This window comes from Branchiostoma belcheri, unplaced genomic scaffold, assembly GCF_001625305.1.
Source record: "Branchiostoma belcheri isolate BF01 breed outbred unplaced genomic scaffold, Haploidv18h27 scaffold155, whole genome shotgun sequence".
Classification (NCBI taxonomy): Eukaryota; Metazoa; Chordata; class Leptocardii; order Amphioxiformes; family Branchiostomatidae; genus Branchiostoma; species Branchiostoma belcheri.
The window spans coordinates 522,229-548,277 of NW_017802991.1; the positions used below are offsets into that span (position 1 = coordinate 522,229).

Here is a 26,049-nt window from a genome sequence, read left to right on the forward strand (position 1 = left end):
TTTGCAAATAAGTCAGGAGTGTCATTCCTGTAGTTATGTACTACCAGGTACGTACATTGTGACACCACCTCCCTTGATTTTAGCTAGCTACACTGACTTGTTGTAGTGAGTGCATATCATCAGATCTTGGTACATACAGAGACCATACGGCATTCTAACAAGTAGCTATGCAGAGAAGCGGCGTCATATCAGTCAGCTTTGTCCATGTGGACCTTTCAGTGCTGTAGCAGGGGTTACTAGTAGTTAGATACAGTCAAACTTGGCTAAGACGACCACCCATGGGACTGAAGAAAAGTGGTCTTCTTTTTCAAAAAGCAAGGCGACAAGACTAAGACCTGATAGAGAGAAAGAAAGAAAACCCTAGCAAAATTTCCACCTATTTTACAATAGAGTGCCCCGTTGACCCAAAGTGACCCAGCCGGCGCCATTTTACATGGCGCAAAGACTGTCGTGTTATCAAAATCAATGGCAAACTGGTCAATTTCATCAAGATTTCTCGCTAGTTATCATCAAAAAATGTTTTCTGCCACATGAAAATGAAAATTGAAGCAGTCGTTATAGGCAGATATTTGGTCTGGTGCAGTCCTAAATAGTGTCAGCTATGTCATTTAATGCTTCGGTCCATGGGGGAAAAATCGGGACCGAGAAAAAACAATTATTATGGCCAGAAGGCCAGCTTATAGAGGTGGTCATTTGGGCAAGTTTGACTGTAGTTTGATTCTTGGCCAGTACTTGTGCAAAAAAAAGTAGCAGCATAGATTGTCCTATTGCCAGATGTAGGTGAAAATAAACAGCAAGATGATCAGTGTGAAATTTAAGGTGAATCTTGAAAGCAGGGAATGGAAATGTCTCGTTGTGGGTCTTACAAAAAAAATTGTAGGGGACTGTAGCACCGTGCCGTGGCTTATACTAGAGAGGGAAATGTAGCTGAGTACCCCTGCAGTAGGAGTGGAATAGTCTGAATAGGTTGCACAGAACAGATGTAGAAAGAATGTGAAAGTGGGAACGTTTTTGGCAAGGATTTGTCTTGAATTGTGGACACAAAAGGTGTGTAGTGTAGTGTTTAGTGCACCGCTAGACTCGCCACACTATCTACATTCTAATCATAGCAGAAAAGAAGCAATGTGTAATAGCTGTGCCACTCTTGCACAAAGTCAGGTGAGTTACATGTATTCTGAAAGGTCTTGCCCAACATACTAATACTAAAGTCTTTGTATAACTTACAAATACTGGACACTATACATACATTAGAGATAATTGTTTGCTTGTAGCCAGAATTTGCTTACTTAGTATATATTAGACTTTGTATATTATTGTTTTTATGATAAGTTTTTCAGGAATACAAGCAAAAGTTACATTCTGTTACCTTCTTTTGTTAATTGTAAGCTTTAAGAGTATACTGTATGAATTCTTTATAGAAGGGTTATGGCAACTATGTTAAGTTTATATTATACATCGTTATATACAATTATCCTAGCTCACTATTAAAGTACGTTTTGCGAAGACTTCTAATTTCCTTATTATTTTGAAAACTGAATTTGCTGCCTGTTTTGGTCTGTCATTCCATAAATGTTGCAGAATCAAAGATTTTGATTAATAAATGCTTCCACAAAACTCTTGCCACAGTTCTTATAAGAACTATTTCATGTATTCTATGGAATGGCAGAACTACACTGCAACTTAATTGCATAATTAAGTATAAAGTACCAGTTTGGAGCTCACTATTCTAGGCAGACCATTTCCAACATGTTCTTGTTGATATAACAAAATTGTGAACTTGTCAAGTGTCAATTGTGTATAGTTCCCAGTGTCACAAACATGATGTCGTGCATTTTTGTAGCTAGGAAATGTCGAATTCAAATGCAGACTTGCCTAAGTTTTATCCAAAGTGTTGTAACCTGTATGTATATTGTGTAGTTTGAGAATATCTGTCTAAAGAACTCAGTGGAAAAAAAAGAGAAGCCATCATGCTTAGTGTACCTTAGCTAACAATCTACCTAGTAGGTAATAATGAAAAAAAAATGTGGACAGTTGGTAATAAGATTGTCATTGTTGTGGTACTGGCAAATTATGGCTTTCCTAGCCACATACTATTATGGAAAGTATAATTTATTGTACATTAGAATGAAATAAATTCACTTGTAAGGCTGAGATGTGGTCATGTATTAGGGAATCTTTTATTGTGTGACTTCCTTGTCGGTGTTTTGTCTGTGTGACAGTACATTGTGTAATATCATTCTGTTTCTTTCCTTCTCTCTGTTTTGCTAGCTTAAGGCCCTGTCACACATTCAGACTGACCATTAACCTACTAAGGGAGGCTGAAGTTAAAGGCATCCAGTGCAGTTTTTGGGGCTTGGGAACCCGTCTGACAAATTTGTCAATATTCTAGTCACTTATCAACACACTGAGTTGAAACCACACTATCCCAATGTATATCGACCCTCATGGAGCAAAAATACCCAAAATTCTGACGGAAAATGGTTACTGGACGGGCCCTGGACTGATTTTTAGGGTACCACCCATAAAATAAAGGACTCATCTTGGGGCTTGTTTCTGCAGTTTTAAGTACCCAAAGGTTGAAATACTGATTGAAATGTGCTAAATAAATGTGAAGCAGTATGTGTCAATATCATAAAGATTACCAGCTGCAGTATTTCCAGTTTTGCTGCTCTTTGGATGCCTTTAAGGAGCAGTCTGACCAGATTTAGGCCATGCTTATCTTTCTATATGAATCAAATTTGAGTTAAATTTGAGTCAAATTTGAACCCCAAACACCTTTGACCTACTCCCAAACACCAGCCATCCGTGGCCATATATGTTTTATATTGTACAGTCACTTAACCTTCTCTCGGCTGCCTAACCCAGTAGCCAAAACAAATTTGATGCCATATTGCTACTTTAGCAAGCTGAAGACAAAACTTTACAAACTTTGCAGTCCCTCATTGTGACAAACACACCAGTCACCACAAAGTACTGGTATTCTGGATTTATAATTGGGCATGAGATTGTATGCTTTTAGAAGAGCTTCAGCATACTTATTCATAAACCTTTCAAGATTTTCTACAAAGTTTAAGCGGACATGCACATGTCAACTACCAGTTGAAGTAAGAGAGCTCAGTGAGGCCACATCAATTTAATTAGCTGTCTCTCAGTTTTTTTCAGAAAAAATAAAAGAAAAAACAGGCCAAGGCACCACATGAAGGCCAGAAATGTTACTATATGAGCCATGAAGTCAACATAATTATTATTACCAGGCTGGTTTATATTTGAAACAATTATAGATTTTGAACTTTTAATGAAATGAAATTGCATTGTCACATTGGAAAATTTTAACAACTACACAATGTCATGTAGTCTTCAACCGTTGCTGCCAAAATAAGTCTATAAGAAGTCTTTCATTGAGCATTTTGCAGTTGATTCAGAACCTAAAATCTTTTTTTTTTTTGCAAATCAGAAAAAAATGGACAGGGCGAATCCAAGAAACAATAAATTAAATTGGTGTGGCCTGATGGTAATCTATAAGGAAACTTAGAGATAGGTAACCCACAGGATCCCTGCATGGTGCAGGACTATATCACAGGAACCAGCTGTGCTGATCACTAAAAGTCCTTGGAAGAAAGAAGAGCATCTGATTCAACTTGCCGAAGGACACTGCTTTAAAGACCAGTCCATTGTATTATATTTAAGGCATGTGTGTGTCATAAAACATACAATCATTTGTAATTAAAATGGAAACGTCAGTGAGGAAAGAAAAAAGGAACTCTGTAAAAAAATTACTTAATTAAGGTTGCATTTACCGGTATATAAAATTTATATCGGTATTTTACAAGGTAGTTGCTTCCAAAATTTTATATTTTTTTCTGCCACCCCTATGAGCTTATTATCTCCTTCATGACTACTTATTATCATAATAAGTTGTCTCCTCATAACAGCACACTAATTATAATATTACAAGGGCTCTCCCCAAGCAATGAAGCAAGGGTGCTCCCCCTCTCCCCAAAATCATAGCACCTCTCCCAAAATGTCAAAATTTAGGGTTTCTCTCAAGTTGGTATCTTCATGAAAATTAGCTGATTTATTCCTCAACCGATTAGGGAGCACCTCTCCCTTTAGAATTTCTGTGAAGACCCCTGAATTGTACATGTATTGTACTGAATGTTCACTCGACAGGCTGATTTTTCTTGGTACAACTCTCCCACCATGTTCACCACAGGGGCAGCTGATCTGAATGTGTTGGAGCCGATGACACCAATGGAGAGACAGCGACAGGGACAGATTCACGAACTCATCACCACAGAGCAGACATACGTGGACGATCTGGCTCTGGTCATAGAGGTCAGTAGCTTACAAAGTACATTGTACATGTACGTCTTTACAGTACAGTTCTACAGGGCTCGAAATTAAAGGTGGTCCGATGGCCATTGACCACTAAAATTTAGGCTGGGACAGCTAAAACGACACTTTTGTTTATCAGACACACGTCCCGGCTTTTGGATCCCCCCGAATTTCCTGTCTACTCTAGATCTGCAATTACAGTGCACCTGGGAGTGAACATAAGCAAATTAAATAAAGTTGACTTTAAGTTGAAGTCATACAATACTTCCAACAAAAAAACAGGTTGGGACAGTTCATCCTCACTTCAGCACAATTGAAATTTATTTTTGGGACAGTGCTGGGACTATAGGAAGAAAAGTTAATTTCGAGGCCTGGTTCTAGCAGGGATCTGTCTTACTGTAGTTTCCAGACTTTTGAGGCTATGCTCATGATGGGCCAAAATGTTGCCCAATCTGTCATCTTTGACAAAAATCAGCATGTTAAGATATGGAACTAAACTAAGTCTGCAACAAAATTTGCCCCCTCAAAATAAAGGAAACAAAGCATTTCAGAGGGTCAAGATTTTAACATTACTTAATTGTTTAATTCATTAAATTGTGTCCTCCCCTCTTAAGAGTGTGATAACACCATGCTTACACACATGTCGCAATGTTCTTTTATTTGTAGTCCTGTCTCCACCCAGGGTTACTTTCTTTTATCTGTCTGTTTTATTTTAGCATTTTGCCCTAACTACAGTTACTGTTACGGTAACAGTTCAATTTCATGTAGGACACCAACAGCATGAGATTGTATTTTATATGCAGTATTTTGAACATTAAGTTTGCACATGGTTTTGAATTGCATTAAAGAACTTATTTTGATTCACTTATGTGCACGGAGAAAAGTACAATGTGAATCAAATAATGTCAGTTAATAACAACCTTGATTCAAGATACACAATTGTCAAGAAAACAGTTACTCAAGCAATTGGGTAATAAGTTGCAATTGGGTAATCAGCTGCTTGAGTAGCTTACTGTTTTCTTTTAAAACTTAATTCAAGTTATTAGTTGACTAATTTAGAGGATTATGAAATAAAGACTGCTTTAACTTCCAACTCTTAAACTACAGAAATGGGACTTACCCCAAATTTCCGGTTGACTCCATCAACCTTGTTCACGGAATGGACCCGTCTACTCTTGGAATGTTAAAGCTTAGTCTTTATTTCATAGTGACTTGTACCAACACAGATGAACTTTCATGCTAAGTTATTAGGGGATGTCGGACTCTTACTGGACATGGTATCATTCCTACAGGTGTACATGAAACCCATGAGAGAAGAGGGTATCCTGACCAATCAGGAGCTCAACACTCTCTTCATTAATATACAGGAGGTCAAGACCTGCAATAGCAAGTTCAACAAGTAGGTGGCGCTGATGAGTGTGCAAGATTTCTATTTTTTCTGCCATGTAAATCAAAATGTGTAGAATAGATTTAATTTAGAAGTTAGAATACTGCAAAGTCATTTACTTTGCACACTGGGTCTCATATTTAGAGAAAAGATTAAACCTACTGTATATAATCATATAGTGCAGGTGAAAACTAGAAAACAGCTCATTGCATTGTGGATATCAGTAGAGTTTCATTGTCTTTTCAATAATTTCTGTATCCCTTCTTTCTACATGTAGGGCCCTTAGAGTTAGGAAAAAGATGAGTGGAGAAGGGAAGGTGATTCATATGATTGGTGACATCCTTTGTGAACAGGTAAGGATCTGAAACAAGCAACTATCTTACCATCATAGTTACATACATTTGCAAAGTATAACTTAAAAATTTAAACCAAAAGAAAGAGGACAAGCAGACATTGAGAATCAATCACTATTCAGAAATTACTAGTACCGGACTGACTGATTTTAGCTATCATACAGAGTTTTGTACGACCCATGTTCATACATTCTGTACTCATTGTCCTACTGTGACAGCAGTTTGCAATTAGCCCTTGGGAATGAACTGCAATAAAGATTTATGATTTGTTTTGTTTGGGGTATACATCATCCATGTTGACCTTTTCAAAAAATTACAGCCCTGTTCATTTGTACTATTCTCCAAGCAGAGGTTGTAGGGGAATGATCGTTAACTTTTTATATTATATGGTCCTCTTTTTTGCCTTGGGCAATTGGCCAATTGGATACTGCCTGGCCAATTTGATACTAGTACTCTATTTTTGAGACCCTAGGATCTGCTTGGAAATTACATTAATTTTGTACCTTCAGCTTTAATAATAATAATATAATAATAATAATAATAATAATAAATGGTTTTTATTGTCCAAACAGTACCCGTGCAGTCGCAGCCTTACGGCTGAATTGATGCAGGGTATCACATAATAATCAATACAAATCACAACAATTACAACATTCAAATAATACAAATGATACACACAGTCGCGAGGGTCTGTGCGGCTGCCATTCGGCGCCACAAGGTGACCTCAATACGACTTTCCCCAACCGAAGTTAGGTACCCATTCACACCTGGGTGGAGTGAGGAAATTCGTGTAAAGTGCCTTTCCCAAGGGCACAACGTCGGGGCGCATGTTCAGACATGTACCGGGTACGACTCGGAATCGAACCCGGGTCTCCCGGTTCACAGTCGATTGCTCTAACCACTACACCACCCGACGTCACACAAATTTGTTTGTTGTTATGTTGACCATGATTGTTTTTTTTAATTTGTCAGTTGCCCCACATGACGTCATACATCCGGTACTGTAGCTGTCAGCTGAACGCCAGCACATTTCTACAGGACAAGCACCAGAACGATCCTGAGTTCAAGGAGTTCTGTCGGGTCAGTCATCATAAGACCATGCTATTCTTAAGACTGTTTGTCAGGCATTTCTTCAGCTTTGTAAATGTACATAAATGTAATAGCTGTATAGCTACCAATTTTCTGTTCTTTAAAAGTCAGCAGGGAGAAACAGTTTTTCATAATTATAATAATGGTCCCTTGCCAAGATTTTGTCCACCGTAACATCCGCTTGGAAATTATGCTTGCCTAATAATTTATCTTCAAGTACTTATTATGTAAATTAATGTGACAATATGAGTTAAGGTTAATATTATTCAGCATCCTAACAGAGAAGCAACCAATCTACATCAATTTGTAAAAGGCGATTTTTTTTACTTAGTGGTCGCCACGTAACATGGCCGTTAGGCCACTTCAAGGTGAACGGTGCTACCACCTGAATGGTATGACCACTCACCTGGGTTACGGGTTACCGAGTAGAACTGTAACAGCAACTCTTCTCCCTGAGTCAGAAACATCATGATTGAGACCAGCCCAATTTCTCACAAGTAGTGAGGACTAACTGACCCAATAGGAGAAGCAGGGGTTACGTGGGGATTTCAAAAGTTATTGTCTCAGTTAATTCTAGGGAGTTGCGCTATACAATTACTAGTATTAGTCAATATCATACATTTTGTACTCTCCACTCAAACATGTAACCACTATCATGCCATATTGTACTTGACTTTTCCCCTGACAGATAGGAACCCAGGACACCAGGACTAAAGGCATGCCGCTCAGTAGTTTTCTCCTCAAACCCATGCAGAGAGTCACCAAGTACCCACTCATGCTCACCAAGGTAACAAGGGACTTATATTTTCAATTTTGGTTGGTTTATTTATGGATATGAAAGGAAAATCCATGATATTGATAATTACATGTGTATGCGTTAATGAAAAAATGAATCAACATGTTGAGTTGTACAGTGTTTTGGAGTAAATTACTAGTAACTACATTCTTCTTTTCATTTCATTTAACACACTGACCTAGAGGTTACTGTTAGTTAGTAGGAGAATAATTGCCAGGAGAGTTTGGCCGCCTTGTAGGTTTGACTGGCCGCGCAGTTAGGAGGGAAAGAAACTACCTCTCCGCGGCCCGACTCCCTTGGCCAATTTTCCTCTCTTTTTTGCCAAACTCTACAATCCGTATTCCCGTAGTGACAGTAACTGCAAGATGTAACCTGCCATGTTGCATTCTACATTGTACATGTAACAACAATATTTTATGAAAACATTTCATTGTAGCAATATACTGCTTGTACACAATATATAATTATGGTTGTTGATAGTTACTGTAAAACAGTCTTGTATAGTCTTGTACACAAAATAGATTAATTTCAACATTCAAATGGGATAATATTTATTGCCACTTTGAATCTTAAATTATATTGAATTGATTCAACACAATTCAGGTTTTACATCTGCAAGATTGTGTTTGTCAATGATAAAGATTGGATACTTTAGCTGAATATTGTGTCAACATGCCCCTTGCCTTGTCTTACAGATCCTAAACAACACCCCCGAGACCCACCCCGACCATGTGAACGTGAAGACGGCGCTGGAGCGTGCTGAGGAGCTCTGTACGCAGGTGAACGAGGGCGTACGGGAGCGGGAAAACTCGGACCGGCTGGAGTGGCTCCAGTCCCACGTCAACTGTGACGGTCTGCCTGAACAGCTCATCTTCAACTCACTCACCAACTGTCTGGGACCCAGGAAGTTCCTCCACTCAGGAACACTCTTCAAGGTGAATAAATGGTTAATGCATGTATATGCTATCGACTTTGCATGGTGTACATGTACAAAATGACTAATAAACTGGTGGATGTACAATGTACCTCAGAGTCTGTATCTGTATCTCGGCGTAACACACCAGTTCCGCAGGCACTTGGCGCGGCGGCAGCTAGCTAAATCATACCGAATGACTTGTTACACTCAATCTTTGCACATTTAATTGCAGGAGTAACTGTTGTTTAAAGCTTCCTAGAGATGATGCCCCAACATGGTGGCAATGAGTTCTTGGGAAATATGAGTTTTTGAACACCTCAATTCCTGGTTGATAACTCTGATACCAACTACTAAGTACCTAATACCAGCCCAGAAAAGAACAAGAAGCAGTGACATACCTTCAAATATCACCAAGAATTGAGGTGTTTAAAAAAAATAATTGTATAGAGACTCATGATCAGTGGACCTTGTTGCCACTAAGCTTAGTTGGAGCATCCTCACTAGGTAGATTTAAACAACTCCTGCAATTAACTTTGCAAAGATTGGGTGTAACAGGTCATTTGGACTGTGTAGTATAGCTAGTTGCCGCTGCCCTGTGTGCCTGCAAAGCTAGTATGTTACACTGAAGGGTGGTAATACCAATTGTACGGCTAGTTATCACATGGGCCAGATAGAACACCCGTATCGAATGTTATCGCAGCCCAACTGACAGAAAAATTACTAAGTAATACTATGTACAAAAACACTAGAGCAATTTCTTCAATCGAACCCTTAGAATTCAAGATAGTGGTAGCAGTCAAAACTGATAGAAAGACAAATCTGTAGAGATATAAATGTTACATGGAAGAAACACTGTCTAGTCTTATTAAAACTCAAAAGATTGAATTGAATTGGAGAAACATTTATTTATGACTTGTGCTTCCCAATGTATGAATCTCAGTGATGTTTTTTCCAGGTGAAAAGTAACAAGGAACTCCAGGCCTTCCTCTTCAATGACTTCCTGCTCCTGACAACATGTTCTAAATCCATCAGTGGAGCTCTGTTTAACAGTAAGGCTGACATCACCTACAGAATGTACAGACAGGTAAGGGTACCATAAGTGTACCATACAAAGCTTATTATACAAGGTTTAAATTCAAGTCTGTATCACTGTAGTACACATGTAGTACTACGTATACAGTCTGTATCTAAGTTAAAACTTTTGGTCCAACACAAAGAAATTCTCCCACCTAGAGCTTTCCAGCAGTCACTCTGGTCTTCCTCAGTAGACTGACCCAGTGAGTCTTGTCATGTGGCTTCTTTGAAGTTTGACCTCAACACTGGGTCAAAGGTCTCTAGTGAATAATGTTGGCCCCTGTTGCGGTCGAGTGAAGGGTGATGGGCCCTGACTGGTTGATTTAAACTCTAGGTGAGAGAATTCTCTTGTGTTGGATCAAAAGTTTTAACTTTATACTACCAACACAGATGAACTTTCATGATAGAAAGTCTGTATCACATATACATGTACTAAAATTACAGTGTCTATGCCTACAGTCAAAACTTCCCATTATTCAAGAAAAATTATATTAAAATCTGGTCAAACTCTACATTTTTTCTGTACATGGACAGGTGGTCACCATAGACAGGATTCTTGATTCTTTTGTCAATTATCTAAGAGACCAGCAAAAGTCACTTGACGAATGTACAGGTCTGGGCCCTTATGTTTGTCTTTTCTGGGACATATTTTTTCTTTAGAAAATCATTTTTAAGGCAATTTTAGTTAATCCATAATTGTTTTCTGTCCACAATTCAGCCTATCTTCCTCAATGAAGTTATAGTCAAGCTTCCCACAGACAAAGAAGATGCAGGTAAGAAACAAGTTATTGACTCATCATGTTCTCAATATATGAATGGATGAATGAATGAATGAATGAATGAATGAATGAATGAATATATTTTTGCATCACAAATTCTTAACAGTTACCATTTAAATGATGCAGTCATGAAGAAAATTGAATAAAGCAATGCAAATCATAATGATTTAGGAAAAAAAAGTTATTAATAATCTTTAGTGTTGGTCAGAAATTGCAAAGTTTTAACACAAGTTTCTGCTTGTTTTTCAGATGAGCCAGTATTTTTCTTAAACCATGTAGACAAGGTGTACCAGTTTAGGACAGAAAAGGCCAGTGAAAGGTAAGATTTAACTCATTTTGTACATCTGAGAGTATGACTTTGTACATTTACCTTAATTTGTATGATTGGGCTGATAAGTTAGAGTCTCGAATATGTGTGCCAGGGTTTTACTACATGTATAAAATTATAATATGTAACACTGGTCAGTTTAAATTGGGAAGTTCAGTTTCCCGATTTCGTGGGAGGCGTCTTGGTCATCCAATTTTCTAACTTTTTTTCTACTGAAGATACAGTTCACTTTTACATGTCATTGGAAAGAGCATGATTTCCCCTGCATCATGATATCTTTAATTTGGTCATAACGTGTAACATTATGAAGATATTCTGTTTTGAAAGTTGCCCAGGACAGTGGTCTATTGGCTGGACCATGTGAACCACACGCAGACCACACTTGGTTATGCATAGAACACAGTGGCCTAGCAGTAGCCCACTCCAATGCAAATGAGTTATAATTGGCCATTCCACATTGTACAAAGCACTCGCATAATGAGTTATCACACCTTGCTTGCCAGACCATGGTCAGACCACTGGCCTGCACTGGGTTCAATGGGCCAGGTGATTAGAGGTGTGAAGTCCAGTCTGGCCAGGGCCAAGACCACAATGGTCTGGGCCAATCAACACCTTGTTGTTTATACAGCCCACCTGGCCTAAATTATAGCCCATACATGGTTTTCCCTCAGACCAGTGGTCTAATGCATTTTCAATCAGTCATATCTAAGCCTATGAACATCACTAACTAATAATTTTCACATGACTACTTTCGTGATGAAAAGAGCTTTCAGGTAATACCACATTTATAGGCAGAAATTTGATATTTCTGAAGTTTCCCAATTGCTTCTGTTTTTCCCAATTTGAACTGACCAGTGTTATGTATACAGCCAGCACCCGTTTTTCTGTCAATTGCAACTTTGTGATGTGTCATGGAAACATTTTTAAACCAACAAAATTGAAAAATTCTTGGGTAAGAGTATAAATTTTAAACATCACCAACAACCACTCTTAGCCCCATGATTTTCCTCTCAATATATAGAAACTTGTATTTTTAAAGGCTATTTGAAATCCAAAATTTGCCCCAGACCCCCCCTAGATTGCAAGCACTCTCCCCCCAGGTCCAATCATGAACCTGGGCTGATGGGAAAAAAAAGTTGAGCTGGCTAAAGCTCTGATGTGCACATCAATTCCATTGAGTTTGAAATGTCAGGGTTCACACAGACTGATGCTCGCTATAGGATCAAGGATTTAGAAGAAAGAACTTTATTGCAAATTGTACATGGTATAGACCACAGTGACTGCTTTTTACATGTAAATGATGAAAATACTTGTCAAACACTAATAATAACTAGAGAAGTTAACATTTGCAAAGCAAATTCATAATGTTTACCTTCGGACATAGTCTGCTCTGTTAATTCTTACTCAAACACATTCACATACATGTACTACTAAGACTAAGTATATGGTGAGAGGAGCAGAGCAGACCTTGCAACATTATGTAACCCAACACCAGTCAGGGACAGACGTCAACAAATCATGTCATTGGTCAGGTCATAGGTCACTTTGGAGAAGAAGAAGAGGAAGAAACTGAGTAAAAACAATATCATCAGTAATGTTTTCCTTCGGTAAACGTAGTAAAATTATAAATTGATGCTGTCTCTCCAGAAACCAGTGGATGAAGATGTTGGAGTCAGCCTCCCAACAGTACATAGAAACAGAGAGGAAGAAGAGAGAGAAGGCACATCAAGGTACATTCCATCTTCTTTTTCATCACTCAAAATTTCTGTTTTCTGCACATAATTATGTAACATTATATTTTTTTCATTTCTGTCTCATTTATTAGTGATACCAGTAGTGATAAATAGTGATAGTTGAAATTATCTTTGCAGAAGCTTTAGATTGTTATTATAATTAAGTTGTATGTAATATACATGTATATATAACTTAATAACATGTGTGGTGAACTTATTCCTTAGGTGTATGCAGTTTTTCCATGAAAATGAATCATAATGTCCAAGTTTGTATCATCTTGGTGCAAGGCCCGTACTAACAAATATACTCAATCTTTTAACACCTCTATTCTTCTCATCATATAACCATAGTATGGTACTAACTTGTGTTTACTAAGACTTTTCAGGCCACACCAATTTAATTTGTTGGTTCTCGGATTCGCCTCTTCATTTTTTTCTGATTTGCAAAAAAAAAAAAAGATTCTGGTTCTGAATCAACTCAAAAATGCTCATATTTTGCCCCCAACAGTTGTGGAAAGTCCTTTTCTTCCTAGCTGTTGCAGTGTTTCCATCTATCAATGCAGTGGTTTGATTAAAAGTTCAAAATTCATTGTTTAAATATTAACACAACCTTTTGTGTTGACTTCATGGCTCCTATCATAGCATTTGGGGCTATAATAGGATGCCTAAACCTGTTTTTATTTTTATTTTTTTTCGCCCTGTCGCTTCATGCTTTTTCTGACAAAATCCGAGAACCAACAAATTAAATTGGCGTGGCCTCATGTACCAAAAAAAATCTGTTTTGATTCACACAATCATAAGCTTGAGGAAATTACATGTAGTTCATAGTTTATCAGACTTAGGCCACATCAATTTTGAATTAATTAATTGGTTCTCGAATTCACATGCTTCATTTTTTACTGATCACGTTGCAAAAATTGAGAATCTTCTCAATCAACTCCAAAATACTCGTATTGTGGTTCAAACAGTTGAAGAAAGCTCTTTGCCTTCCTAGTTGTTACAACAGTATTTCCATCTATCAATGCAGTGGTTTGATTTGAAGTTCAAAATTCATTGTTTGAATTACAAACCAGCATGGTATGTTGATTTCATGGCTCCTATCTTGAAATAAGCATTTTGGGCTATTATAGGATGCCTAGGCCTGTTTTTTCTCCCTGTCGCTTCATGTTTTTTCTGAATCTGAAAACCAACAAATCAAATTGGTGGCGCCTAAACTTCAGGAAATGTAGGGGTTTTTTTTTAAGTTAAATTTCTTTATTGCACTAATTCAAATGTACATCAGCAGGGGGAGAATAACTACTACCCCCTGAATTGAGTACCATTTGTCACATAAAAAATTGAGACAATTCATGAACATCTAAATGAGGTATATTTATACAAATCAAAACATATACAAAGTAATTAATAGTTTATTAGGCATTATAAGTGTGTACATCCCACCTGTACATCCCACCTGTTCCTGTCTCTCACCTGACTCACCTGTCTCTCAGCACGCCTGCTCCGCTCCACGGGAGTGGGACGGCTGCTCGTAGTCATACAGGAGGGACACCGCCTGCAACCCTGCAACTCTAATGGTACAGTCCACGCTTTTCCTCAGTCTGTACGTAACTGCACCAAGTAACCGTATGGCTGGGTCGAAACATGTCAATAGTGATGATCCAAATTAAACAATTATTGCAAAGCAAATGCATAATGTTTAAATTCTCATTTTCTAGCTTACGAAACTACACCGTCACTGTCTAACCTTCACCAACGTACAGCTCTGTTTATTCTTACTAAAACACATTCATATGTAATGTACGGTGAGCAGCCACAACAGTTCTGTCCTGCTACAAAATGTACATTGTAACCCAACACCACAGGGTGTCAGCTACAGCACCAGTTACCATGGTGACAGACATCTGGTCTATGTCATTTTTCTTTCTTTGTTTGGAAAAGAAGAAGAGGAAAAAACTGAGCAAAAACAATGATGTGTGTTCCTTTTTTGAAGGTATCAAAAAATCGTACACATGCCACTAAAAAAACAGAAAACAATTATTATGGACAAAAAGTCTTTTTTTCTTTTGGTAGACAAAAAAATTTCCTCAGATATGTGGGATGTTTGACATTCTGAGACCCAGCCATTGGTTATGAGTTTTTGGCAACTGCTCTGGGGCGGAGCAGCTTGCAGCTTGCGCCATGATGACTGCTAAATGATTCTGCCCGCAGCTCGTTCGTTGCGGTCCACAGGGATGGGCAGACTCCTGGTGGTCATGCAGGAGGGGTACGATTTACAGCCGTCAGATATCAACGGTACCTGCGTTGGTTTTGTTTGATTTTGTTTGTTTGATTTTGTTTGTCTTTGATGATTTTGTTTCTCTGAAATCCCTCCATTTATACTACAGTCTCACCTGTACAAGTTAAAACTTTTGGTCCAACACAATAAATTCTCTCACCTAGAGCTTTCGACCAGTCACTCCGGTCTTCCTCAGTAGACTGACCCAGTGAAGCTTGTCACATGTCTTCTTTGAAGTGTGACGTCAACACTGGGTCAGTCTACGAGGAAGACCAGAGTGACTGGTCGAAAGCTCTAGGCTGGAGAATTTTTTGTGTTGAACCAAAAGTTTTAACTTTAAACATGTAACTACCAACACAGATGAACTTTCATGATAGTCTCACCTATTGTGAACATTATGTTTATCACATTGTTGATGTATCTGAAAGAACAAAATTTCTTCAATTCTGTAAAAAATACTTGAATTTGCTCAAATCTGAAATGAAAAATTCACATTATGCAAGAAATTAGTAACATTGTACATGTATACTGTGGGGACATTGGGACTTCTTTTTGCTTTTTATTTACAGAAAGACTTTGTCATTGTTTTTTCATGTTCATGATTGTGTTCTCTTTGTTTCCAGAGTACTGTTGTTGTTTTTTTCAATTCCATTTTCTCGATATTTTGAGTTAAAGAAGATGGCTATCAGTGAAAAAGCTCAATCTCGAATGGGGAAAATAGACTGAAGTACTTTTAAATTGATAATACTGAGTGCAGCATGTGTTGAATCAACACATTGCAAGCTACATTGCATGCCATATTTTGATTATCACAAATGTGCCAAGCCTAAAGAGCAAACTTGAAAGACCTTGCACAATAGCACATTTTGCAGAACGTACCGCGCCTGTACAAAACCCGTAATGGATTCTTCAAAGCACTTTGCCAGAACATCTCATTTAAGGTCATATTCGCACATTTAAAGATGACATTCCGTCTAACATCTGTGTCCATATTAAATATCACCAGAGTCCATAATATCGCCACCTTGAGAAACAGTGTGCTTGAAGATATTTTTACTGCAACATACTTTTGGTATGCACTCCTTCACACATACATGTAAAATGTACATACCTAGGGTATGTTGCAGTAAAAATATCTTTAAGCACACTATTTCTCAAGGTGGCGATATTATGGACCCTGGTGATATTATGGACACAGTTTTCATATGTTGTGTCAGAAAATAGATCGTCTGCAACAGGCAAAATTCTGATGCAATGTTGACCAAATATCCAACGAAAACCGTGAAAAATCTGGGTTTTGCACAGGTGCAGTACACTCTTCTAGCTTGCTCGTGTACTTGTAATCAAACCAAGTTGTATTTACCTTAGGCCGTAGTGACCCTTATTGCGAGGTGAGCATGGGAGTGCAGGAGCACAAGACCAAGGTAATCCCGGGCACCCTGAACCCCAAGTGGAACTCCTCCATGCAGTTCTTTGTGTACGACATCGAGCAGGACGTGCTGTGTATCACTGTGTTTGACAGGGACTTCTTCTCACCAAACGGTTTGTGGGCATTTTAAAAAATATTTTATGACTTGAATAGCTCATCAGATTACTTGTTCGTTCGCTCGCTCGCTCACTCACTCACTCACTCACTCACTCACTCTCACTCACTCACTCACTCACACTCACTCACTCAGACACTCACTCACTCAATCACTTAGACACTCACTTACTCACTCACTCACCCACTCACTTTACAATATATGTAGATATTATGTGTGAGTATTGCTTTAGATACCTTGAGCACTAAATGTAAATTCTTTCGTTCAATTCTTGGTGGCTAAATGTCATCAATATTTAACCTCTACCAAGCTTTTGAAAACAGCTACAGCTGGAGAGTGTACTTTGTACTTTGCTAAATAAAGGTTTAGAAAAAAGAAATGACCAGAAAGGATAGAAATTGGCAAAATAATCAGGAGGGCCTGCAAGGGGGGGTAGTTATTACGAATTACGCAAAGTTTTCGCCGCCTATTACGAATTACGTTAAAGTCCCAGAGCTGATTACGACTTTACGATTTGCGGCTAATGTCCAATTACGAATTACATTTTATTTTGCGGAGGCGGCCTACGAATTACGAAGTCTAAAACGGCCTGATTACGCCTTATGAAAAAGGGCTTGCAGGCCCCCAATCAGATAACATGCCAGCCGTGTTTGTCCCCTAAAGGAGTACAGTTTGCCGCTTAAGATTTTCAGCTGCTTCAGGATAATCAGTATGGCCGATAAACCCTACAAAATGTTAATTTGGAGACAACCTTCTACAGTCAGGGCTCATCAAAAGGTTCTGACATTTTTTTTCTTTTATCTTTTCCTTGCAGACTTCCTTGGCAGGACGGAGATCCGTGTTGCAGACATCTTGAAGGAGCGACAGGAGGGGAAGGGACCGCTGGTCAAGAAACTGGTGCTTCACGAGGTCCCTACAGGGGAGGTACAGGTCAAACTGGACCTGCAGCTGTATGACAGGAGCAAGTAACCAAGTTACAAACTTTCAAGGTGAAGTGCATGGATCAAAAGTGACCTCTAGCAGTTCAATGAAGGACTGCAGCATCGTAATAGACCTGCAGCTGTATGACAGGGTCAAGTAACACAAAGGTGCTCTCATATATATAGTTTCTACATGTTCATGTACTGAGGCCACACCAATTTACTAAGCTACAAACGTGAAGTGTATGGATCAAAAGCAACCTCTAGCAGTTCAATGAAGAACTGCACCATAATGTTGTCCATGACAGTGTTCTAGCCAGCCTGAAAATTTTGACATAACATCATGTTGAGCGCCAAAGATTGGGCCAAATTTTTGTCCGTCATGAGTGGCAAAATCCTGTCAAATGACGAAAAGATGGGGTAAAACACTGGGTAAACCACTTCAAAAATTAATGTAAGAAATAAAAATGAAAGCAAATAGCTGCTGGTGTAGACTGTGGAATATATTCAGATAAAGTTTCTTAATAATAATAGCAAACAATGTACAGATAAACCTGTATATAACCTGCAATACTCTTTGTACAAAAAAATGGGACTTTGCAAATGTGGAGAGCACAAAAGCAGTGTCTCTAATGATTATGACGTGAATTCATGTTTTTAAAATTCATTGTTGCTTTTGATCAATAATGTGGCCACTCAGGCTGAAGTGGTCAAGTCCATGTATCATAATATAGTTTAGAATTATAGTAAAAACATAATACAAGAGAAAACTTTAAATTCCATATTAGATTCAATATCATTCCATGACTACCATTGACATACCATGTCAACCATTCAAACATACTAAATAGAATTTCTACTCAGAAAGATATAAAATACTGAATATCTTGACCTAAAGGATGTATATATCAGGGTAGAATCTCTGATTTGGTAGAATCATGATTGATCAAGATCAGAGTCTTTGTCAACAGAGACTCGAATAGGGTGGTTTCCCTTTTATGAATCCAAAAATTTTGATTTAAAGTGCAGGCCTAGAAAAATTTTCTTCGTATTGTCCCAGCACTGTCCCAAAAATGAATTTTAATTGTCCCAAAGTAAGGATGAACTGTCCCAACCTGTTTTTTGGGAAGTGTTGTTTTGGGGAGTATTGTATGACTTTAACTTGAAGTCAACTTTATTTTGCTTATGTTCACAGTAGACAGGAAAGTTGGGGGAATTTTCCAGAACCAAAACCAAGACATGTTCCTGATAAACAAAAGAAGGGCTGACATTCTGATGTTATTAATTTTGCATTGTCCCCAAAATGTCCCAAAGTGTCTTTTTAGTTGTCCCAGCCTAAATTTTAGTGGTCAGTGACCATTGGAACACCTTTAATTTCAAGCCCTAAAAGTGACATGAATCAAAGCCTGAATGTCTTTTAAGTGAATATCTTAAAATCTACAGACTCCAATCAGGATACCTGCTGGTAGAATTGACAATTCTGCTAGTAGAGATTCCAAATTGTGTTGATCCTTAGTACCAGATCGTAATATCTACCCTGATATATATTTACTCACAGAATTGCTGGATGCATTTTATGTTTTTAGTGACCACATTCTGAATAAAATAAATCTAACAAAGCTTTCAAGATAAAATTTAAGCAATTGTTTATTTGGCTATACAATAACAAAAAAATTGCATACTTATTTCTTGCATATTCTATTTGCGCCATACATGTTTTTTGTGCCAGGAAAGAGATTCTTTTTTTGAACAACAGTCCTCAGCCATACAAAAAAAAAGCACATTTTGTGTAACCAAGGAGATTTAAAAATGTAACTTTGATTTCTTTTAAATTTGCCCTTAATATGCAGTTCCTTCTTGGCTAGCTCGAAATGTTTTTGTATGTTTTTTCTGAGATTACTGACTAATATGATATCAATATACAAATGTATGAGCTGAATATTTTGTACATTTGCATGTAAAGAAAAGATGTCTAACATCATATAATACACTGAATGAAATTCTAGTTTGGTAAGTGATAGTTTCAAGAAAGTGTGCCATAGAGCATTATGATTCAAGGAGTGGAAATTATATATCACAACTCTGTATTGTTTCATAAGTTGTGTTACATGATCATATGAGATTGAAGCTGTCTTATTGAAGCTTTTAATACTTATCAAATTGAAACTTACAGTGTCTGTCTCTTTCTAAAAGAAACATGACTTGTTTTTCTGGCTATATTTTCAAGCAGACTATCCTGAACTAATTTGTACAATATTGTGTAATTTGAAATTTAGAAAATTGCCAAGATCCATTTGTTGCAAAATTATTGTTGATTGAGTTTTTTTCTAGAGTTAATCTTTATGATAATTGTAAATGTTACATATTACATTTTGATGTTTGAGATCATTTGAATAGCAAAAAGATGTCAGTTGATAATAACAATATTATCACTTGGGCTACTGTATATGTTGGGCTACCTTGGAAATCAGTTGTCCTAAACTGAAGGTACCACCCAACCGTTTTAAGATCAATAAATAAATCACTTACATGTACGTATATCTGGTTTAATTATCTGTAATTATTGCTAACAGTGAACCTATTTTAATCTTAGACGTAAATATAGTTTCATCTAATTGTATTACTTGCAAGAAAATTTGTTAAATTTTTTGCAAGAAGAAAGACTAAATGTGTTACAGAGACCAAGAATCAAAGAAGGTACATAATATGAACTGGTTGAACCTCTCATTGTGTAATAATATTATTGACAATCATTGCCAAATGTATATATAACTAGTGTGTAATCATGCATGAGATTATTAAATCATAATTGTGATCAATTATAGCCTGATACATTAATATTCTACAGTGTTGGAGAAGTTGGAGCTGTTATTTTACTTTTTTTGTCAGTGATACAAACTCAAGCTTATTAAATCATACAGGCTTGAAACCTGGCATAATTCCATTACACAATTAAAAGACTGGCCATCTAGGCCACACCAATTTAATTTCTTGGTTAACAGATTCACCCACTTCAGAAAAAATTCAGAATCAACTGCAAAATGCTCATATTTTTGCCCTGAACAGTTGAAAACAGTCCTTTTCTTCCTAGGTGTTACAGTTATTCCATCCTTCAATGCAGTGGTATCATTAAAAGTTTCAAATTCATTGTTTAGATTTTTGTTGACTTCATGGCAGCTCCTATTGTACCATTTTGGGCCATAATAGGATGCCTAGGCCTGTTTTTTTTTTCACCCGCCCCCTCCATTATTTTTCTAGAAAAATCCGTTAACCAAGAAATTAAATTGATGTGGACTTAGATTTAGGCAAACAAATTGAGAGAAGGTGAGGTATATCCATATTGCACATACAGATGAAAAATTAGAATACCATTCATCATCATCATCATAATGTAAAGGAAAGTGTGATTTTTTTTTCAACTGACGCGTTATTAATGATGTTAATGTTAATGATGCTTTATTGAGATGAAATCATGATGCAAACTTATAGTAAAACAAAGCACATAGGGTGTAAGCCATAGTATAGGCTTTATTGTTTTTCTGTTTTCCAGAGCAGGTTGATCAAGCATTATACATTACAGTTTATGTCACTATAATTCTAGTTATGTTTTTATGTAGTTTTAACATAAGGCCACACCAATTTGATTTGTTGGTTCTTGGATTCGCCTCTTCATTTTTTTTCTGACTTGCAAAAAAAAAGATTCTAGTTCAGAAACAACTCAAAATGCCCATATTTTGCCCCCAACAGTTGAGGAATGTCCTTTTCTTCCTAGTTGTTACAGTGATTGATTAAAAGTTCAAACTTCTTTGTTTGAATAATAACCCAGCCTATTGTGTTGACTTCATGGCTCCTATCATAGCATTCGTAGCTATAATAGAATGCCTGTTGCTTCATAATTTTTCTGGAAAAATCCAAGAACCAACAAATTAAATTGGTGTGGCCTTAAAAGTACAGATAAAATTTAATTGTATTCCTTTCTTCAAATACAATAACTTGTTGAGGGGTAAAACAGGATTTCTTGCAACCGAGGCACCACTTCTGAACTGAATTAGTATTCAGAACTAGACATATATATTAGAAATTTTGTCAGTAAAGTCTCAGCCCTTCATTGTGAATTATTATACTCAGGCTGGTATTATATTTCAGGCTTGCTACTTCATTTGCTGTTTTGCTTGTAACTTCAATCTCTGATGAGTTTAAACTGAATTAATTATGCAATTTGAATGTGCAAAATAGCCTGAATGTGTGTCTTGCAGTGCAATGACTGATATTGATAATAATAAAGCAGGATTCTAATACTTGTGTTCTCTGTCATTTGCCTGTGAAATACATTCATTTTTTTATATTATTATGTTAATTTTTTTAAGTCTTATCTTCAAACTACGCTTTATGATATTCTTGTCCTTAATGGTGAAAGCATTATTATATGTAACGTTAACAGTTACTGTAAGTATGGGTGTTACTCTGCACCAGGGTAACCGATTTGATTGTGAATTCAGCACCAAGGACATGTATGCATATCAGTGCAAAGTTGGTGAAGTGCACGTATCAAAAGCGGCCCCTAGCAGTGTAATGAAAAACTGCACCATGTTGGCTGGCCTGCTCCTTACAACTGCAGTGATTTTTGGGCGACGCCTTAGGAGCGGAGCCGTTGGTATAGTACTGCGATTGAGTTGAAAATATTCTAAGAATATATGTACTTGAAAATGTCTGAGAATCACGGAAATGAGTTGGTGTGACTCTAAGGCCATGTTGATTTGATTATATGGATGACATCCGCGCGCGCATGAATTTTCGGCCGTTTCCAAAAAAAAAAAGTTTTCAACCAAACTGTAAATCGTACAAAACTGTTGCAAAATGAGCAAATATTTACCGTAAGTTGCAAAATAAATAATTGAAAACGAAGCCATTGTCGTAGAATGCCAAAATCAAACGAAAAAGACAAAATATAAAGAAATGAATTTGAAGAGTGGATTCGCCATACTTTGTGTCATTTGTTCAACCTTCATGACCACGTGGATTTCATCATGAAAGCAACTTTTTTTTTTTGCTAAACTTTTTTTTATTCGCACGCTCGCAACAGTTTTGGGCTTCCCAGAGGATGTCATCCATATAATCAAATCAACATGGCCTAATATTTGGGAAAGATGGTTACAAAGCTATTTTGTAACCCATTTGACACCACAAGCTGCCCCTCCCCGCCTGTAGCAACATGCATGGGTTGATAAATATAAGTAACAGTGCGGATGTGCTCTCCCTCAGCTGTGAACATCTCCACCCGGTTGTTCCGAGTATCAACCACGATCACACGCCCCAAACTGTCCACACAGATTCCTGAGGGCTGATGTAGATTCCCTGCTCCACTACCTTTGCTGCCAAAACTGGACAGGTAGACTCCATTCTTGTCATACTGTAGAATACGAGAGTGCCACTTGTCTATGATGTAGATGGTCCCATTCGTGTCTACGAAAGGGATCATTACTGATCGTATATCCCCAGGAATAGGCAGCCTGATCAAGTTACCGTTACATGTTGGTGTCCGTGTGTAAGTAGGACTTAACCACATAATTCTGGGCCCTTTTGTTGTCAGTATGATTCTGTCAGAAAGCTGGTGCCAGGCAATCCCATAGATTTTTAAAGTTTTGCTGCATGCTAACTTGGCCAGTTCATGGCCATCTTTGCTGTATTGTTGGATGGCATTTCCGTCAATTCTGTAACTGAAACCTCTGTACAAAACGACCCACAGGGTGTCGTTGTGGCCCATGCACACGGCCCATGGTTTCATGTTTCCTGTGGAGAAACTACGAAGGAAAACTCCCTTCATGCTGAAGACCTGGATTCTTTTGTTGTACTCGTCAGCCACAAATATCTCGTTAGTCGAGGACACGGCCAGTCCAGTCACACGGTCAAACTGGCTGGGGCCTTTTCCTTTCCCACCAAAGGTGATATTCTTTTTCACTTCTGCTGGTAAAACAGAGTAAAACACTTAGTGTAGTGGGCACCACTTTTCAGACTGTAATTATTAGTACTAATACCCTGTTATATGGATACATGTAGATAGGTAGATCAATTAATAGATAGATATTAGATAGATAGAATATACGATAGATATAGAGAAATATAGATATACATGTAGATAGATAGATACTATTGCATGTTATTGACTATTTTCACAATTTAGCACTTCAAAATTAGGAAAAGTTGTAGACAGTATCGTTTTGAGATGAGGATCATACTCATCTCATACTATGAGAAACATTCAATTAATTTACCACTGATCATGAATTAAGACCTGATCATGCTTAAGGCACAGAGTGCTACCAGAAGAAGAGAAGTGAATAATTGCACCCACCTTCACAGTGGTACGTTACTTCCAGGTACTTGTTTATGCCCCTGCACGGCCTGTGTACACTACCGTAGGGAAGGAAACGCTTGCCGTGTACTTGCAAGTTACACTGCTGCAACCCCTGACAAACTGCCCTTATCATGTACTCTTGTCTGTGGCAAATATAAGAACTATGTTAAAACCGTCAGTTATTTTTTCAAATTGACACATATGAATAGCTTATTTAAGGATGATGTAGAAATCAGACAGCTGTGAATTTTACAAATGTCAACACACTTTTCTGCAATATCTACAAATTTTACAAATTGGTTTATTCAGAGAAGCATATTGCAGCCTGACGGCTGAAATGCATGCTTATTTACAGTCAATTGATATACAGACTTAGACTGAATTTTAAAACAGGTACAATTCTAAAATCATTATGCAACAAATTTAAAATCACATTAAAAGCAGTAATTAAACAAGATGTAGTTATATAAGCTTAGTCAACTAATGGGGTCTCAGTACTTTAAGTGGCAGTCAATCAAATCGTGAGAAGACCCTATACAATCGTAGCTTAAGCAGTTCATGTAAATATTCGTGGCATAGAGTCTTTACAACTGAGTGTCGTTACTGTAGTAGAGTCTCAAAGCTCGTGGTATAAAGGACATTGAATGTCTTTTGCTTTTACTTCTCATTGACTGATGCCGACTTCCCCTGCGGAGGTTGTAGTGACTGGCCAAGGGGGTAGTGATGAATCCCCAGAGGGGAGAAGTACTGTCCTTTAGGATACTTTCAAGTGTTCTCAGTGTAGCTCTCTCGCGTCTGTTTGCGAGGGTAGGGAGTGCGTCAGCAGGTAGCCCGATGATCCTGAGGCAGCGCTTCTGGATTGATTCTAGTGAGTCTGACAGGTGTTTGGGAAGTCCGCCCCAAACCGGGCTAGCATATTCAAGAATAGGTCTTATGAAAGTCAGGTAGATCTGCATGAGGACATCTATCGGGAGCCCCGATAGATCCTGTATCTATATGATACAAGATGTCTCAACTACAACAGTTACAATGTTATACATGTAATATACATTGTATCCATTGCAATTGTTGCGCAATAAAGATTGATTGATTGATTGATTGATTGATTGATTGTAAAACTTATTTACACGTTAAATAGCAAGAGAAAAATTACAGGACAAACATTTGATATAAATTACAAACTCATGTAATCAAGAGGAAATGAATAATCAGTTTCATGTTTAGCAAAAGTCCAATTACTTCTCCCAACAAAGAAAGAATATCAGATGTTACAACTAAAGATAAAGTTGCCATCAAGCTTCTAGATGACCTAGCCTGGCTAAATCACACTCCTACTGGTCAGCCCACCCAAGGGGGCCTGCATGCCCTTTTTCGTAGAGCGCAATCGGCCGTTTTAATTTTACGTATAGCGTAGATGGTTCGCTCTAATTTAACGTAAAGCGTAATTGGTGCATTTTGCGTAGAGCGTAATTCACCGTTTTAATTCTACATAATGCGCTGTAGCCACTTGGAATTTAAAAGCTTATCGAGAGGTTTCCTGAATTCAGCGTAATACGAAGGCAGCTCTCAAAATTTAGCATAGAGCGTTGTCTGGACCCTCCCCCCCCCTCCCATGCAGGCCCCCACGCAACAGTTGCTGCCAGTAAGGGATTGGCTACTAGCGGATATACCTTTTAGAGGGCTGCTATCTGTAGCTATAGGGGTGGGATTAGATGTCTAGATCGGTTATGGTGCTCCTACCTCCTAAAATCAAATTGACACGTGTCACAAGACTTGAGCGTACATCCACAGCGAGGACCGTTTTCCCTCCGACCGTAAAAGGCATCGTCAATCACGATCAGCTCATTCGCTGCACAAGACAGTCGCATGATCTCCTTTTCACAGGATTTTTCTGCATCAATGATATAGCATCTTTACCTTTAGGCCACACTAGTCTGATTTATTGGTTATCAGATTAATTTAGAAAAGTATAAAGCAACAGAGTGAAAAAAATTCTATGACAACCAACCTCATCCTAGTATTGTACAGTAGAGGTACCAGTTTGTTCAAAAAGTTCAAATTAAAAATGTGCAAAACATTAGATGGATACACCTTAGAAAGTATAAAAACTGTAAGTGGTATTTAAACCCCAAATGATACACTCAGATAACAGTTTTGTTGTACAT

The 26,049-nt window shown here is 37.8% G+C and overlaps 1 protein-coding gene across 1 annotated transcript in view; it reads left to right on the forward strand.

The window, feature by feature from the left end:
• The window catches only part of LOC109465644 (intersectin-1-like), a 70,239-nt gene extending 52,558 nt beyond the window's left edge, over positions 1-17,681 (forward strand). The window contains 13 exon segments of the mRNA XM_019763022.1: positions 4,214-4,335; positions 5,628-5,734; positions 6,000-6,075; positions 7,048-7,155; positions 7,853-7,951; positions 8,656-8,895; positions 9,832-9,960; positions 10,669-10,723; positions 10,979-11,048; positions 12,705-12,787; positions 14,281-14,364; positions 16,434-16,607; positions 17,424-17,681. Of these exon segments, the coding sequence (XP_019618581.1) occupies positions 4,214-4,335; positions 5,628-5,734; positions 6,000-6,075; positions 7,048-7,155; positions 7,853-7,951; positions 8,656-8,895; positions 9,832-9,960; positions 10,669-10,723; positions 10,979-11,048; positions 12,705-12,787; positions 14,281-14,364; positions 16,434-16,607; positions 17,424-17,578 (1,502 nt within the window). The 3' untranslated portion in view covers positions 17,579-17,681.
• The last annotated feature ends 8,368 nt before the right edge of the window (positions 17,682-26,049 follow it).